At 46.2% G+C, this 18,869-nt stretch overlaps 1 protein-coding gene across 15 annotated transcripts in view; it reads right to left on the bottom strand.

Moving 5' to 3' along the window:
- LOC116841928 (ankyrin repeat domain-containing protein SOWAHB) overlaps positions 1-18,869 on the bottom strand; it is a 152,586-nt gene that overhangs the window by 7,994 nt on the left and 125,723 nt on the right. For 12 of the 15 annotated variants that reach the window (XR_004377640.1, XM_032810555.1, XM_032810468.1 and 9 more), the window contains 3 exons: positions 12,949-13,047; positions 12,407-12,412; positions 74-146 (listed from right to left, as the gene is read on the bottom strand). Coding sequence is in view for 14 of the 15 variants with exons in the window: in XM_032810555.1 (XP_032666446.1) it covers positions 74-146; positions 12,407-12,412; positions 12,949-13,047 (178 nt within the window). In the remaining variant the exon portion in view is untranslated. The remainder of the gene's footprint in view (positions 1-73; positions 147-12,406; positions 12,413-12,948; positions 13,048-18,869) is intronic. The other 3 variants (XM_032810526.1, XM_032810546.1, XM_032810536.1) reach the window with 1 other exon arrangement.

The following is an 18,869-nucleotide window of genomic DNA, read 5'->3' as shown; positions in this document are numbered from 1 at the left end:
AGAGAGAGAGAGAGAGAGAGAGAGAGAGAGAGAGAGAGAGAGAGAGAGAGAGAAAGAGAGTGCGTCTACTCACCGTATACCTGAACCAAAAGGTTGAATATGTTCTCGTGATCGAATTGCATGGCAATATGCAGCGGCGTGTAGCCCTGAAACAACAATGTTCTCGATACGCGATTTCGAGACAGGTGTGCAACATCTTGGAGCGTTTAAGAGAATTAACGTACGGTTTCTTCCCGTCTTCGAACGCGCATGCACGCACACGCACACATATTCACGGTAACGCGGCGTATTAAACGCACTTATATTAATTATCTCGACGGAGGAGCAAGGAGAGCGTATCGATAATTGAGCAAATTAAAAGGCGAACAATATTCTCACTTGACGAGCATGTAATGCCCACGCGAACACAATGTTTACGTGCTTTCACGTTGACGCAAGGTGTGTGCATTAATATATTATACGTTCGCTCTACTACGGTGTTTGATGAATAATGTATCTCTAATTGTACTCGCATGCACCCCTTCGCTCCGTTGTCCGTCGTTTCCGGCGTTCCTGCAACGAGGATACGCCAATCTCTCTCTCCCGTTGGAGGGAAATCATAATAAGGTAGATGAAAAATAATAGAGAGAGAGAGAGAGCGAGTGAGAGTCTTGTATCACGCGTTACTGACGCGTTGCATATCGTATTATGATTTGCTCGAGTGCGTGATGCCTCCACGAGTGAGACTTTTAAGGCGATACGTACGATGTAGCCGAGACAGGCGGACAGAAAGAGAGAGAACGAGAGAGACCGAGGGAGAGACACGGAAAAAGGGAAGGCAGAGCGGCGCCGTCGCAGAGACAATGAGTAATTAATGGCATCGTATTATGAATATCACCTCGAGCGTGCGAATTCGCATTTCCGCGACAACGGTGCGATCCGAAACAATCGAGCGCGAGTGCGTGCCCCCTTTGCGCACACGTGTATGTGTGTGTATATGTATGTGTGGGCGGGTGCAAGTGTGAGGAGAGGCGAAACGCGATGCCACGAAAACTAGCCTCGCGTGCATCACCCCTATCGCTCGCACGCATGCACTTTCATCCGGCTCTTACGCGGATCTTCGCATCTCCGTTCGGGCGCAATGCGCTCGAGAGATAACTGCGGACTGTTCGTCGGCCGACTCCGCGAGACAAATTTTGCGAAGCCATTTCACATCGATAATGAACGACTTCTTTCTGTTAGAGCGGTCAAAGTGACAGATCTAACAGTTATCTGGCACTAGAACCCTGAACATGAGTAAAATTCATCCAGACCAACTTTTCGAGCATTATCTGTTTTTACAAACATGCGTTTCGTTTTCTTATTATAACTATTTTCAACTGCAGTCGCAAAAGCATCAATAGATTCGTATTTCTCGATGTTTTCTGCACCGATTAAGAGAAGAAGTCATTAAATCTTGTTCATTTTCACAGAAGATATGAACAGATGAAACGCGTGATTCTAGATTTGTCATTTTTAGATCTAGACACATAGATCTAGGCGTATACGCGTACACGTGCACACGCGTATGTGTTTGCGCGGGTGTGAAATCGACCGTGCGCGTAAACGAGCAATCGACGGGCGCTAATGCGAACTTAATTAGAGCGTGGACTTGACACGCGGCGCTTATTACGCGTAAGACGCGAAATTAAATCGCTAGGGGCGAGTGCGTCAGTTCGCAGGCGTGTTCCTTAAGCGACCGGTTACTTACTTTCGTTGTGTATCTTTATTAAGCGTCAGCGGTGTTTCATTAAGGAAACGGTATCTCGCGCTGATCTGCGGAGTAACGTAAAACGTCGCGAGTGTTGTTTCACTCGCGTTTTCGCGGACGACGGCCATGTCTCCGGGGCATATCGGGTTGCGCCACAACTGTGGCAACGTTTGTCGCGAGGGCAGAAATATTAAGAGAACGTTATCTCGCAATTAGTATCGTTCGGCACGGACGGGCAGGTGAAAAGGCTGCTTTTCCAGCACACGCCGGCCGACAGCTGCCGCTCCGAGCTCTCTCTCTCTTTCTCTCTCTCTCTCTCTCGCTCTCGCTTTTACCATGATAAATACAATACATGAACCCGATCCCGGCCGACGATTCAACCTAACACGTATCGCGCTGGTATCGCGTTGCCTGCTACTTGTGGGAGCCGTTAAGATCTACACAAACTAATAACTTACGGAAGTCACTTCCATTAATTAGCAATTTGTGAAATTACATTTCATAAATTAACAATTCGCGCAATTAAATTTCGCAAATTAATGATTCGCGAAAGAGAGCGAGTCACTTCCATACCTCGAAATCTTCCACCTGAGTAAATTTTATTTAAAGATGAATTTTACGTAGAGATAGACACAAAAAGAAGGGGGAGAGAGAGACCATAATTCATGTAAGTTTTGATAATCTTAAGATAAATAATAAATGCAAAATGTATTTCTGTAAGCAGGACATCCTTGTTTTCGGTTAGGAAAATTTCACGGCGGGCGCTCGCGTAACAGTTAACGCTCGTCGTCGTTCGGCGACGTATCTCCTTTACTTCAGGGAACTGGTTTAATTTAGATAAAAATGTCGGCGAGAGCCGATCGGCCAAGAAGAGCCGGTACAAAGTAGTGCGGCCTTGGCTCGAGGTATGCAAAATGTGTAAAGACGTCGACATAAGGGGTGTTCACGATCGACTAACCGACCCGTGTGTCTTCTCTTCAAACGGCAACTCCGGACTTGACGAACGGTCCTTCAGGAAACGCAAACGCACTTCGTTCGGCGAAATGCAGCGGCTGTTTCTAAACTACCTAAACGCCCCGGGATCGGTCGTTCTTGCTCTCCGGACGTTTCCCGTTCGAGGCTCCGCCGTCACTCGTCGCTCGATGTTATCTCGTGCGCGTTTCGTCTCAACGATCTTCGCGAAGTGTGCGATCGGTCAGGAACACCGTGTGTATTCTCGCCGTGGGCTGGCCGTTCGTGAAAGAGCACAGCGCACACGACCGCGTACCGCCGCGGTCACGATGCTCGCGTCGATAAGTACGACAAATTGCGCGTAATTGTGTGCGTGCACGAGTCATTATCCGGCGGAGGTGAAAATGCGGACGATCCACTTAAAAGTGCGCGCGTCTCATGCGCGCAAAATATGCGGGCCGTTCGCGGCTCGGCCGTGGAAGAAAAACAGGTGCATCTGGAGCATGCTCGGCGGTGCCGTTGCACCCTTTCGCGTACTTCGTATCGCCGTAAGATACGTCTGAAGTGGAGCAATTATTTCTCAAAACAGCCCTCTCCTATCTCATCTCCGCACCGACACGTTTCATTCTGCTTTCATACTGCGGTATTGTGTCGTTGATGTTCCCCCTCTCCCCCCTCCCCAGAAGTACAAAGTAATATCTCCCGAAGCAAGGATTACGAGCCGATAAAGTAGAGTAATTATTTCTCAAAACAGCTCCCTTTCATCTCATCTCTATGCAGAAACGTTTTATTCTGGTTTCATACGAACACGCTGATGTTTCCTCCGGAATAAAAATTCAAATTAATATTACCTAAAGGAAAGAGAGATATCCGATCAAGTAGAATACTTATTTCTCAAGACAGCTCTCTTATCTCACCTCTACACCGAAATGTTTTATTCTATTCTTATTCTGACGTTTTGTCGATGTTATCTCTAGAATAAAAATCCAAAATATCTTTCAAAGTAAAGGTTGCGAATCGAAAGTGGTTATCTTTCAAAACGCAAAAATTATATTTTATTATTCCACTGAAACGTTTCATTTTAGCTTTATTCTGGAACCAATATTTTCCGGAATAAAAATTCAATATGATATATCCCGAAGCAAAGAACACGAGCGCATAAAGTAAAGTAATTATTTTTTAAAACAATCCCGTGTTACTTCATTTTCACACGGATATATTTTGTTCTAGTGTCCCGGCGTTGATAAATATTCTATAAAATAAAAATCAAAAGCGAACTGGCAAATCACAAATTGAGAAATTTGTAACGCGAACTCTCAGCGAATTTAATTCGCGACTGCAATACGCACCGTTCACAATTCCACTCGCGGTATACAGTCGTAATAATACATTACGGCCGACATAGTCGCGCTGTCGATATAAAGTCCGCGGCGAAAGAGCGCGTGACGAAGGGTCGATTTAAATCAGTACAGGGCGCTTTACCTTCAATTAAAATCACCCTCGAGATCCCAGACCGCGCTCGGCGAGCGCGACATTTGGTGTCGCGCTGCGAGAGACAGAGAGAGAGAGATATATATAAAGAGAGTGAGGGGCGATTAAAAAATCGTCCCTGGGTTCATGAACGGCGTGCGACTGTATCTACCGTGGCGTTTAATATCGGTAACGCGCGCAATAAACGATAGTGACAAATGTGTCGAAACCGCGATCGTAGTTATCGAAACGCGCTACAACGCACCCTTCGTGCGTTTTCACACCCTCGCCGATACGTCACGCCGGCGCGCGGTCCAGCCGAGAAGGGTTGCTCGCGCTCACCCCCTTTCTCTCTCTCTCTCTCTCTCTCTCTCTCGATCTCACCCCGCGGCTCGAAAATGTCTAATTTATTTCACTTTAAAGTCCTCGCGCGCGTACACATGTATAAACGCGAATAGGAAGGAGTCACGATGCCGTGCACACGCACGTATGCACATGTATGTCGCATATAGAATGGAAAATGGCACGTATGGCGTGGACTACCGCGTGTCACCCTTTTGCCGGCTCCAATAGCATGCGACACGTGCGTTCTCGCGACAAGTGGCGCGACACTCTGCGCTCGGCTCGCTCACGCACGCTCCCTCACGCACCCCTTCGTGTACGGACGTGCATATACGAGGTGTCGCGGAAGTAATGTCGTTCACCGCTCTTAGCAGCACTCTGATTATTGCGAAACTCGAGGATCAGCGGGTCGCCTCTCGGTTTGAGACTTCTCACTGCAGAAGAGGGCATCTTCAGCGAGACAGAAAGGGAAAAGAAGAGAACCTACGCGCTGTATCCTCCAGGAGATCGCAAAGGAAGCAAGACTCGCCTCGGTTCACTCCGGCAGTTGAACCCGGATTCGCGCTACGACCGTAACAATCGCAGTCGGCCGAAAGCGGACGACTTCCGCGACACCCTGTGCATTATGGCGGGCACATGGGCGCGGTGGGGGGATCCTTTTTACGCTCGCGACGATATTTTAAAGTAGCAGTGTCCCGAGACGCAAAACGGGGTCTCGAGACAATATCGCGCCCTTACCGCTATTTCGTCTCCGTCTTCCGCGTCCGTCTTTCTTCCGACTTCTCTCCGCGGTACGCCTACTCCTCGCAACGTTAACGCGACCCTTCTCCCGGCCCCTTCTCGTCTCTCTTTCTCTCGTTCTCGCACGCTCGTGTTCTCGCAGCAGCCTCCGGGAACAGGACAGCTGCCGGCCACCAATATCACGCACGCGTATATCACCGTGCGCGCGCGTTCAGGATTTTCAATTTTAATATTTTCCTACATCGAGCCCGGCCTTTACGAGCCGCTATATCATAACGGAGCGCTTCTCCGCCCGCTCTTGCGCTCACCCCCGGCAGAGTAAAGGGGCGGCGAGGAGAAGGAGCCCGCGCACGTATCCGGGGATATTTCGTCCTTCGACGAGCGGACTCGCGCTCGAAAATCGGCAGGAAGGCAATATCGTTTCTCGCGATCTATCGTGTAGACATTTTTTACGCGCCTCGTATATTCCGCGCGGTAGAATTTCGGCGCCCCGCTCCCCCCCCCCCTTCCCCAACGGGTCTGCAACGCCGTAGGAAATAAGCGGCACGTATTTTCTTCGCACGCAAAAAATGCGTGTTACAGCTCCAGAAGTTGGGACACTAGTCTAGGCTGACTCTGGATGTTTCGCTTCGATTATCGAACATTCCTTTGCGATCTCTCACACGAATCTCTCATCTAAATACAGTATTTCTTTCGGTGATTCGCAATTGTCGTAATCACGGAAAGTATAACTCTCCCTTATAATTAAGGCTGCGATATTCAGATATTCACTGGCAGTAGTGAAAATTTATAGTTTACATTACGTATACTATATATTTTCAGTTCTGATAGTGAATATCATAACGTAAACACGTAACATTATTAACTGCGACATGAAACAATCACCGGTCTACTGGCTAGAATTAACCTCGAGTGTCCCATTTTCTACATCTCCAATGCGGAGTGCTCGCACAAAATACGAGTAGCTTACTTTCTTATACGGAGAAAAAATTTTGTAGTAAAAATCACGTTAAAATTATATTCCTTTTCACGATGTTTCCTGCAAAATTAGATTATATAGATCATATTAGATTATAACGTCATGGGACTCTCGAGTCTCTAATGCAAATCTTCCTTAACCTTTTAATGGCGGGAATGAATTTCAATTGAAATAGACTTCTTATTTTACGCGAAATTTAGCTAAACGTAATGAATTTCTTATGTGGAGTCGCCAACCTGACTGCTGGTCGACCACTCCCGCCGTTAAAAAGTTAACCGTATAAGAACGTAACTACTAATCTCCTAGTTAACATTATTAACTGCTACTCGAACCGAACACCGAGCCGTAGCCTTGCCCTTCGTCCTCTAAGTGTATGAAGTTGGCAACCCACTTTTTGAAATTTATAATTTTGAAAGTTGTTCCAGATTGTTCTGACTTTGTACCTCATTGTTCCAAAGTGATATTGCTTCATTCGAAACGGTTTTTGAATAAAACAAAAAAAAATGATTTTTTCAGCTGGCACCCCACTTTTCGAAAATCGAACATTCTGATACTGCAATAGATTATTTTAGTTGTTCCAAACATTGTTCCAAAAGGACAAATTCGTAAGTTGAATTATAAGTCCAAAAAATGAAAAAAATATTTTTGACCTGGCACCCCATTTTTTGAAAATAAAGCATTCCGATACCGATATAGATTGTTCTAGTTGTTCCAAACATTGTTCCAAAAGCACAAATCAATAAGTTTAATTATAAGCCCGAAAAATTAAAAAAAAGTTTTTTGACAAACAGTCTATCGGACCAAGAGTAAACTTATACTATCTTTCTTGTTCCAACCGAGATCTTTTTGTTCTGAGTTGTTCTAGGCTTAAGAATTATAGTTCTAGAGTATGAGACTCATAAGATCATTCGTTCTCCGAAAATTCGTAAAAAAATCGATTTGACAGTACTCGACGTCAAGAGTAAACACATGCTTCCTTTCTTGTTCCAACCGAGATCTTTTTGTTCTGAGTTGTGCTAGGCTTAAGAATTATAGTTTTAGAGTATGAGACTCGTAGCGTCATCCGTTATCCGAAAATTCGAAAAAAAATCGATTTGACAGCACCCGACGTCAAGAGAAAACACATGCTTCCTTTCTTGTTCCAACTGAGATCTTTTTGTTCTGAGTTATACTAGGCTTAAACGACGAAGCAATTTCACTTTATTTTGTCATGACATTTTGTAATTATTTCCGCCAATTTTCCTATAATAAAGATTAATTTTTGTAAGAAATCATCTTTTTCTTGAATTTTTGTCACCTCAGAAATATATTTCAATCATCCTTATTTTCAATCATCCAAATAATTATACTTTTTTAAATCAGTATATAGAACTTTTTGTTAGTTGAATATGACGACTTGTTGCGTAAGTCAAAAAACTTTCCGTTCAAGCTAAAGGCAATGTAAATATATGTGCTTATGTAGAAATATAAAATATTTTTAACCCTCCGTTTGCATTATGTTTTTTACTAACGCCATTTGCACGGTGATTCTTTTAAGTCCTGTAACATTTTTTTGTTAAACTCATCTAAAAAATCTGAAAAAATTTTGGGATACTCTAGAGAGATTATATTTTATGTTCCAATAGTTACTTTAGTCATTTATTAACAATTTTTTGCAATAACAATTTAAATTTGCCGAAATCGTCAAAAAATGTAATTTCGTAAAAAAAATTCATAACTTAACAACATATTAAAATTAACAAAAATATCTTCAGGTTTTTTTAGATGAAACTATTTTCTTAAAAAAAAAAGTTCTATATACTGATTTAAAAAAGAATAATTATTTGGATAATTGAAATATATTTCTGAGGTGACAAAAATTCAAGAAAAAGATGATTTCTTACAAAAATTAATCTTTATTATAGGAAAATTGGCGGAAATAATTACAAAATGTCATGACAAAATAAAGTGAAATTGCTTCGTCGTTTAAGCCTAGTATAACTCAGAACAAAAAGATCTCAGTTGGAACAAGAAAGGAAGCATGTGTTTTCTCTTGATGTCTGGTGCTGTCAAATCGAATTTTTTCGAATTTTCGGATAACGGATGACGCTACGAGTCTCATACTCTAAAACTATTCTTAAGCCTAGCACAACTCAAAACAAAAAGATTTCGGTTGGAACAAGAAAGATAGTATAAGTTTACTCTTGGTCCGATAGACTGTTTGTCAAAAAACTTTTTTTTAATTTTTCGGGCTTATAATTAAACTTATTGATTTGTGCTTTTGGAACAATGTTTGGAACAACTAGAACAATCTATATCGGTATCGGAATGCTTTATTTTCAAAAAATGGGGTGCCAGGTCAAAAACATTTTTTTCATTTTTTGGACTTATAATTCAACTTACGGATTTGTACTTTTGGAACAATGTTTGGAACAACTAGAACAATCTATTGCGGTATCAGAATGTTCGATTTTCGAAAAGTGGGGTACCAGCTCAAAAAATCATTTTTTTTTGTTTTATTCGAAAACCATTTCGAATGAAGCAATATCACTTTGGAACAATGTGGTACAAAGTCAGAACAATCTGGAACAACTTTCGAAATTATAAATTTCAAAAAATGGGGTGCCAACTTCATACACTCTCGTCCTCTGGAGGAGCGCGACGTCGATTGACTTATCCAGCGGGTTTCGACTCGATCACCAGGCAAGGTAGGCTATCTTACGAACGGATCACCCATTGCACGAGGAGGCAGATTCCGGTCGCGTCTACGGAGCCCCGACCGGAGGCAGAATCACCATTGTCGCTGGCTGTCGTGCGCCCGGATGCAGGCGCCACACGGGCGGCTTACGCGGGCCCTCGTGAGGATGGGGAACGGGGGCGCGAGACGTGGTCGCCGTTTTTTGCGGGGATTAAATGCGAGCCGATGCCGCGATAAGCCGTAGGAAACCACGGGTGGAAGCGGTACCGGTGACAGATTATGCTCGTGACTGCGATCCGCTTCGTCGTCCGCCGCCGACGACCGCCCGTTTTAACACCGCCGGGGTATTAAAAAAGCCGCGAGCGGCAAATTCTTACGATAAGTGAGCTGCCTCCGCCACTTCTCTCGCCGCGCTGAGACACCGGCGGTCGTGGGACGCGCGTCCGAAAAAGCGGCCCCCTCGCGCTATGATTTTTCACGCTAAAAGCACCATCAGTCAAATCGGCGGAACGCATTCGGCTAGTATCGAAAATTCCGAGCCTCGAAGGGGCGCAAAGGTAGGTGTCGGATCGAGCGAAGGGGCGAGAGACAAAGTCGCGAGGGACCTTTGCAGTCATTCGGGGGATAGGCGGAATTCCGAATTAATAACGTCCCGGGAGGCGCTCGCGAGAACGCAAAACAAACGCAGGAAAAACGAGAGATTATACGCAGCATTGTGGTGGTGATTTTGTTAAGAAGCAGAGAGAGGAGAGAAAGATAAATTTATTTGCGCCCTGAGACAAATATAACGTTCAGATACGTTACATTCATTAGATTAAGGTAAACGTTAATTACGACAATAGAATATTGATTGGATAAGTTCTCTTTATATATAAAATCAAAGAAAAGGGCCTTTGATGGAAAAAGAAAACGCGTTTGGTCGGTACTTTAATTTTTATGAAATAAATACTTCTATACATCCAGAGGACATGCACTAACTTTAATAATTTTCAGTTAATTTGATTACACTATTACATCTCTCGACTCTTATAGGCTCTTTTCCCTTTCTTTAATTTTGTTAATTACGACAATTAATTTTAACGATTATCGCGATAATTAGCAATTATTTTTCATTAATGTATTCTTCGCGCGTTTGCGCTGATCTTTCTCACCCGTTCACGATTCCCTCGACGATCCTGCTGTCGAAGGAGGAACGTATCGTTGGCGCGGGTGGCGGATATTAGCCGCGGATAAGACCGTCGAGGCAATTCCGCGCGCGTTACCCGTCCACCGAGGGGGTAATCGTGCGTTTTTTTTTCTTTCCTCTTTTTTTTATTTTTCCCTCGCTCTCTACGTCCTTTCATTTGCCGCGGGATTGGGGCAGAGCCCGATGTCCGGGATAAGCCGTAGGAAAGCGCGGCGGGAGCAATGCCGGTGACAGATTACGCCACGCCGCTCCGCTCCGCGCGATCCGCAGTCTGGTTCTAAAGCCGCGCTCCAGTGGAAAAAAGCAGCGAGGATCCGCCGAGGACAGATCCTCGTCCGGGTGTGGATTACCTACTCTACATCGGTACGTACACGAGAGCGACCGTATTCATTATATCCGGCGCTAATCCCCGAGCAACGCCGAGTCGGCCGAGCGGATTGTCATCGGAAAGATATAAAAATAGAGACATGTGCGCTGCGCGTAATGTTTCTTCTTTTATTGCCAAGATTACGACTAGAAATTTGTCTCATAGCCTCTGATCCTATATAGGTCGATTCTAGCTATCTGATTTGTTATCAGTTTCTGGTAAGTCATTAACGCAACGTGGCAATCAGAATCTTATTAATGAATAATAAGGAATATTAATCTGTGTAATTCTTGCGTCATTTTAGAAACATTCAAACAATCAATAATTTTATGATCTCCTCCTCTTTTGTAGAAAAAAATTACAAACGTTGGAAGCAACTACATATGTTGAACAGAAAATAAAGATGTTAACTGATGATAAGACATTTTGTTTCGATTTTTTTTACTCCTATGTAGGGAAAGAAAAGCGATAGTATCCGATAGTATAGATATTATAGTATAGATATAGAAGTGACAGCGAATCACACGGAGGGTTAGTAATTGGAACCTTATTGACAATTAGAGCCCGATAATATCATCTTCGGCGAACCAGATGACTTTGGGATCAACCTGATTGGGGCCATGAGATAAATTAATAATCGGGATATCTTTTATCGAATCTTCTCTTCATCGAGTAAATCTCTCTTCTGATACAAAGCTTCTTCTGGATTTTTCCTATTATTGATCTTTATATTCCTGTCTCAATTTTTCATATAAAAATCACTCGATTTCTCCGATATATTGATGCAAAAGCGATTGCTAATTTCTTAACGCGATTTCCAATATCCGCAGTTTGAAGAGACGGCAATCAACTCGAGAGATATGTACCTAAGGAGGCGAGAGAGAAAAGGTGTCGACATGCCAGTTCAGATTACACCGCGCAAACAAATGAGTCTACCAAACGAAGGAACGGGGGAGGCCTTACTTTTACAGGAAGACGAATGAACTGGCTTTCCAAATACGCGCGCTTCGAATTCAATTCCTATCTGGCGCACAATTGCGGCGGGCAATGTAGAAAATTTGTATAGAAGATACTTCAATTTCACGATCTTCGCAGTTCGTTCCCTCACTTTTCGTCCAATGAAAGCTGTTTGAAGAAGAGCCTGTATCTCGCGATATGAACCAATCGTGCAGCGATAAAGCGACGTGCGACTCAATGAAACCGATCAATAAACAGAATATCGCGCGTATTACACGTGTTGGAAAATTGTCGCGGAGAATCGCGCATTTAAATTCAACACGCGCGAGACACGGTCAGGTGGAGCCGATACGACAGCTGTGACGGAAAGTCAAAATGATTTTGTTGCTGTCTGGTGTAATGCGAGGGCAGAGACCCGTGACGGTGTTTGTCGCGAGCCGCTAACGAGCAAGAATCCCCCGTTTACCCTCTCCTCCCTCGCTCGCTCCGAGTGCTCGCCTCCCGCATGCCGTCTCTCGTGAAGCACTCTCGGCTTATATAAGTCTTATAAAGAGCAAAGCGGCGGGACCACACACATCCGATCCTATCTGCGGGCTTTTCTGTGCGCTTCGCTCGTCTTTCTCTCTCTCTCTCTCTCTCTTGTCCCCCTCTCTCTTTTCTCCTGCCTCCTTCCTGCTACGCGCGGACTGTGACTCTCCGTTTGTTCTCCCTCTTACAACGACTCGCCCCCTAAACCGAGCTCGCTCTCTCGTGTGTCCGGCAGATTATACGCGATCGCGGTGAAGGCAACCGCGAGTACACGCTCTCGATTGTTATCCGAATGTGTTTGATACGCTTCGCCTTAGCTCGACGAACCGGCCGCCGAAGGGGTATGTTTAACGCTCGTTTAACGAAAGCGCCGGACTTTCACGTATGAATTATTCATCGTCGATCTCACGATTGATCGTGACTCTGTCGCTCGGAAAAACACGTTTCACAATAGCTGAAAAATAGTTGGATACACTTACCCCATTCTGCGTCGTCCAATAAAAGCGCCCCATGAGAACAGAAAAAAAGAAAACACGGAAGATAAAAATTGGCAAAGAACCAGCAATTAACGTGGAATAACGAATCGTTCAACAAATCTAGAGATTATCTCTTAATCAAACTTTGGTTACTTGATTCTGGTTTTATCAGGTCTGTCAAAAAGTTCGGTTCGGCTTCCTACCTCCTGCGAGACACGATGAATCAATTTTCTTCTACGACAAAAGTATGTAAATGCGAAGGATCATAAATGACGATTACTTGGTTGATGAATAATCTTTCAACTTAAAAAAATTTTTCAATTTTCAGTTGAATAATAATAAGATCAAGTTTCATTAGAAGAACCAAAATTTTTGACTGACTCGATATAAGCAGTGTATTTAACGTTTGTCTCAACTATTTCCTCGAATTATATTTATAATCACTCAATAAATTAATGAGGCGTTTTTAAAGCTTTTACTTCTTTTGTATCGTGAATATTTTGTTGATATTTAACTGAACATTCTCTCAGAGAAAGAACACTCACCGTAGTTTCATTGACGCTCTTGATGTAGTCCTTGTAGGTGCCCGCTATTAATTTCACGATGTTCTCGTCGCCGTGTTTGGCGCCCCAGTGCAACGCCGTCTACAACAGGCACGAAGAAAGGCGGCGGTGATAATTCGCTCGTCGCTCGTTTAAATCGCGCGTCGGCCTGCGCGCGGAACGGGGGATTACCGCGAGAGTTATGCGAGGAGTGCGCGAGGAGGCCGCGCGAGAACGGCAGCGCGATAAGTAAAAATGTATCAGCCCGGCTGCGGGATTTATGCGCCCGGCTGCGGGATTTTTCGGCCGAGTGCCGAAGGTGGCCCGATTGTAGACACGACGCGAGCAGCTGTAGCGTATTTTCGGGGTGACGCGCCGGTGAAATATTCGCGAATTAAGCGACGGCAACGGCCGGGTGTCAACCCGCTACGACCTGGATGAATGGCCACCGTCGCCCGCGTCGGCCGCGCTACTCGAGAGAGGAAGATCCCGTAGGGCGGTAGTCGATTACGGTCGGAACGGAGGAGTCGGCCCGAGGAGAGAGCTGGAAAGAGCAAATAGATGGAGCTTGAATTACTTCCACTTAGAAGTGCGAAAGCCTCGCTGGAGATGGGACAGAAGGAGGGCAAAATTCTCGGCTTGATCGCGGGCTCGGAAGACAACCGACGCGCAAATATTGCCCGAAATAAGAAGCATCGAGTACACGAGAGGGTTCATGAGAGGGTAAAAATAAGCGCCGTGGAGGAGACTGGAGAGAAAGAGAAAAAGAGAGGTGAGAGAGAGGAAGAGAGAGATCAACGGATATCCGAAACACAAACGGGTTAGATGGAGCGTGAAGCGCGTGCGCGTTCAATTATAATTAATCGGGCAATAATTAATGGCGCAGCGGTTATGCACGCTCCGAACTATTTTCCCGAAGAAAACAAAAACGTCGCGGACAGGAAGGAACTCGTAATCTCTCCAACGGCCTGTGATTAATAATCACCGGCGAGAATCGCGCGGTTACTTAATCACAGCGCCGTTTAATTACCCACATCGTGCATACATCGCGTTATCGAACGCATACCGTAACCCGACTATGACCGGGTGCGATCCCTTAGCCGAAGCGGGCCGGAATTAGCGCGGCCAGATTAATCACCGAACCGCCGCGCGCGACGTCAACTATTAACGCGACACACATACACTCTCTCTCTGCCGCGCGCTCTCTATCTCTGTCTATCTCTCTCTTTCCGATCCGAGGGGTCGCACCCCTAAAAGGCATACACGTTTTTCGCGTAGAGTCGGTGGGGGTGCTAAGCAAGCTTTCGTAGCGCGACATACGTTTTAATTCCATCAAGTCCGCGTCCCGCGGGTAGATTAAAAATAGTGTCGACGGCAATGAGAGGGAGAGAGAGAAAATCTCCCTGCGAGAGATTCGCGCAGGGCGTCACAGAAGCTGCCCTTCGCGACCCGAAGCCGACTGCTGCTATCCAGCGCCAACCAGCCAGCCAGCCAGCCAGCCAGCCAGCCAGCCAGCCAGCCAGTCAGCCGGACCCCCCTCGCCCCTGACGGCCGACTGCAAGTCGCGGACCACCTCATTAGCGGACGGGGGAAAAAAGCTCATTCTAACGAGGCTACGTACCTAATGACTGGAACCACGCGCGAGCGGCCGAGCGTGTACGTGAGACGGATCGCGCGTTGCCACCACACGTGCTCGGGTCTCGTCTCTGTACTACGAGGGCGTGGGTACACCTTGCGCGGACTCTCCCCGCTCATTTTATATGCACGGCTCTCCGCGGCAAATTAACGGACGACGCATCGGACGACGAGACGTACACGACGCTCTCTCGTGATACCGCGTCGCCACGTGGCGCTAATAACGTCAGTCTGGAGGAGGAGGAACACGAGGAGATATGAGGCGCTTCGTGAGATCGATCGATCGACCGATCAAATTGGCAATCGTTCACTTTGATGCGACGATCGATCATTAACACGATTAGAAAATCTCGAAATTGGAATGCAGATCATAAAAATAAAACATCCTCCCCGGCACCTGTGCCTCATTAAGAACAAGCAGCAGGACTCGCTCACACCTGCAGTTCTCGCGGAGAAATTGTCCTGCTTAAACCGTACAGCTGAGTCGAAATTTCGATCCTACTTAATATTCCACTTAACGCCTACTTTGATACTCTGAAATCTGCATCAACCTCTTTTCATTTAACCTACCAACTTTGCCAAGAAGTCCTCTTTTGAACCCACCAGCGACATTTTGTGTTGCCATTTAGAAGCCGAGTAGAATCTTAGTAATTTCTATGTAATTTATATTAAACATATACTGATCTTTCAGAATATACATATATAAATCAGAAAGGTTCAGGTCGAAAATAGGGCTGAAATTTCGATTCGAATAGAGACAAATATTTTTCTTGTAAATTAAACAAATTAATGAATTTGTAAATTCATCTTCATACAGCCCCTACATTGTAATTGTAATATTACAATCATAGACTATAATTATTGGCAGATACTTCCTCATGAAGCGACAACTAACTCGTCAAAGTATTGAGCAGTCGATCGTCAAGTAAGCGAATCGATCATCAATCGGTGTGTCGAGAATTTCAGTATAAGAATTTTTCATTTTCGATAATCCTCGAGTACAGCCAAGTTTACTGCTCAAGTTTTAGCGCTTACGTTCATCTTATATGCCATCCACTTTGCACAGCTTGGCGGGTAACCTGCCCCCGCATGATGCGCGTTATCCGTACATATTACGGGAGATATTGACGAGCGGTGCGGTATGGTACGGTATTTATGCGGACGGAGCGAGTAATGGAGGTGCGGTGCGGTGGCCGCTGTACAATTATTAAACGTACCTCGCATAGCGGCCCGAGCCGAGCGGAGTCATTAACTGCGAAGTGCGCGGACATGGACCCGTCTAATACGCAGGTCCGCGGTGGTGAAGATGCAAGAATCCGGCTTGAATTACACGCCGAGGCGCAAAATGAATTTTTACGGTGGTCTCGCGGGGCCATCAGCGCTTATGTGGGTATACCCGCGGGGACCCCGGGCTCGCCGGCGAACGTCTACTTTCCCAGCGTGCTAACGAAGTTTTATGAAGCGCGATAGCGCCATACCTACGCCGCGCCGTGGACTTTGGCGCTCCTTAATTTGTGAATGCTGCTGCCGCGCGGTGTCGGCCGCGCGCCGCGCCGCAAAAGAATGGTATGTCGGCCGACAACGTGATATATCTTCGGTCCTCTGCCCCGGACCTTCGGCTGGGAAGAGTATAGGTGAACGTGGTGCGCGGCGCGGCTCTGTACGGTAGCCTCCTCGCTTCTTTTCCCCGACGCGGCGCGGCTTAAACTTTCTTCGCCACGGAAGAACGCCCGGACGGCGTGAGAAAGCACGCGGGTATCGAAGTATATCGAAGCCGACTTGGCTTGTTCCCTCTCTCTCTCCCTCTCTTTCCGCCCTCGGTAACACCTCGGGAAACCGAATAATTCCCGGTCGAATCGGCGACCAAGCATCACTGAGAAAATGATCGAGCTGTTAACGCGATTAAGAACTTCGAAGTTGGAATTCAGGGTGTTCGATCGTGCATCTCTTCCCCTCGCGAAAAGTGAAATGTTTCATTGCATTCGCCAATGAAAATCTCCACCTTTCACGAGTTCACGCCAGGAGAAGAGATTCATGATCGATACCCGGATTCCAAGAGTACACGTTCCCAGATCCTAAAAGTAAACGTTCCCGGTAACTGTCTTCGCTTGCGTGACACATGAGGAAACGTAAGCTTCTCTAATACTTACAGCTCTTCAAAACATAAGTACACATAAATTACCATGGCAAGTTACTACACAGTTCTTACATAGAAAGGATATTATCGCTTTTTTTTCATGTAAATTTTTCTCAATTTTACTATTTTTTTAGTAATGCAGGAAAACAGGAAACAGAGTCTACCTTGTTAAGGAACTTAGCAAATTTTTTTCAATAATTCAGTCCCCAAAATATAAATATAAAATAAGCACATATGTGTGAATAAAAGGACAATAAACCGCTGCAAAACATGTCGATCTATCCCTTACAAAGTTCTATGATAATTTTAGTAAATTCTCTTCATGTATGACAAACAAAGTGGCGAACATGACAGTTTTGCGTTCTTGATAATTCCCGTATGCAAATAACGAATTCATTTGTTACGTAATTTTCATTGCTTATGTTTTCTTCCTTGTGTTATTTATTCTAAATCACTCGGCAGAACGAGCCTGTTGCAAAGGCTCGTCCGTCGGTTCGACGAGGAGGAAGCTGGTGGTCGTCGATAACGCGCCTCTGAATCTCTGCGCGATTCCTGTTTCTTCGCCTCGGCATTAATTAATAGCGGCGTACATACATGCATGCATACGCACGTACGCATACATGTACATACATACATATGCACATCTAATTTTTACACTAATTAGAGCCTTAATTAATGTGCGGCGCTGTAGCAGCCGTCCCGGCGCTAACACGATTCCGACCGAGATGCAAGAAGGCTACCGACCGTGACGGTTATAGTGGGCAGAGCCGGAGCACAATGTGTTAACGTGCGACAGTGTCACTACTACCGCCGTCCGTGGCTCGCTGCGAGGTGAACAGAGCAAGACGCTCGTAAATGAGCCGCTAATGATCGGCAATCTAAACTTTTACTCGAAGAATCCGATCCAAGCAAGAAACAGTAATCAATGACGATCAATCAAATACGATACTCTTTCCATTAGCTCTCAAGAGAATCCCGTGATCGCGTGAGACGTCTTTTTTTGTAGCGAACCGCGGGATTTTCTTTCCGACTTTCGTCGACTCCTCCTCCTCCTCCTCTTCCTCCTCCACCTCTTGCGCCTGCTTCTTCCGTGGGACCCGATGTCGCCGTGACGACGTGTGTACGCCACATGTGCGCGAAACTACGTAGCCACGGCTATATAGTTGTCTCCCCGTGGATACTGATTAAGCCGGACGGAGGAGAGACCGCGGTCGCATCGGGGTCCCAACGGCAGAAACAGCAACAGCAGAAGGAGCAGCAACCGTCGCAGCAGCAGCAGCAGCAGCAGTAACAAACAACACTAACAACGGCGGAGCGAGAGCGGGAACGGCAGGAACGGCAGCAACGGCAGCGGCAACAGCAGCTACCGCGGGCTCTGATGTATGCGAGCGATACAGATATCTCCGGGAAGGAATTTGCGTTGAATTAGCGTATAATCGGCGGGCCGATCTGCTCATACGGAATCCCGCGGCCCCGCTTACACGTGTCCCGAGAGCTGTATTCTCTGCGCGAACACAATATTTAGTGGCCGTCGTGGTCGCGGCGGCGGCGGCGGCGGCGTCGTCGCCGGGTTCCTCTCCTTCTCTTGCTCCACCTCCACCTCTCGAACACGCTTTCTCTCTCTCCCGTGGGACCATCTTTCACCGTTTGCCATGGTATGCGAGAGTCCCCCTTTAAAAGCGCGCTCGCTTCCCTGGCCCAAATTTTTCCTTTCCCGCCGTGCCGAGCCGGAGCGACCCGAGCCTGCTGGGAGCGGCGCGATTTCGTTATTAAGATGGGATTGCGAGATGCGGCGTCTCGGTCTGGACTACCTCGAACTCGTTTCTCGCTGGTATTCACAACGAGTGTCGGGCAGACCGCGAATTCGCGTTAATTGGATCACGTCGCTCGGTCGCGGTGTGTCAGGTGTCGGCGGAACCTCGCGATTGATCGATGGGAGATCGGCGGGATCCGTCTCTTTTCTCGCGTTTCAGGTGAGAAACGCGTCGGCGGAGGAAATTGCCAACTAGTCCCGTTTACGGGTGCCAGAAGGACCCAGCATCGGACATCTCAGGGCGCAGATATTAACGGAAATGCCGCGCTAACCGCGCTAAAGAGGTTGGCTAACGTTAACACGTTGACTGCCACGGAGCTCGCCAATGACTGTCGTTAC

This window comes from Odontomachus brunneus, unplaced genomic scaffold (genome assembly GCF_010583005.1).
Source record: "Odontomachus brunneus isolate Ranch 3 - 2012 unplaced genomic scaffold, Obru_v1 Obru_scaffold_002, whole genome shotgun sequence".
Taxonomy (NCBI): domain Eukaryota; kingdom Metazoa; phylum Arthropoda; class Insecta; order Hymenoptera; family Formicidae; genus Odontomachus; species Odontomachus brunneus.
This window is presented reverse-complemented; position numbering and strand designations above follow the sequence as displayed.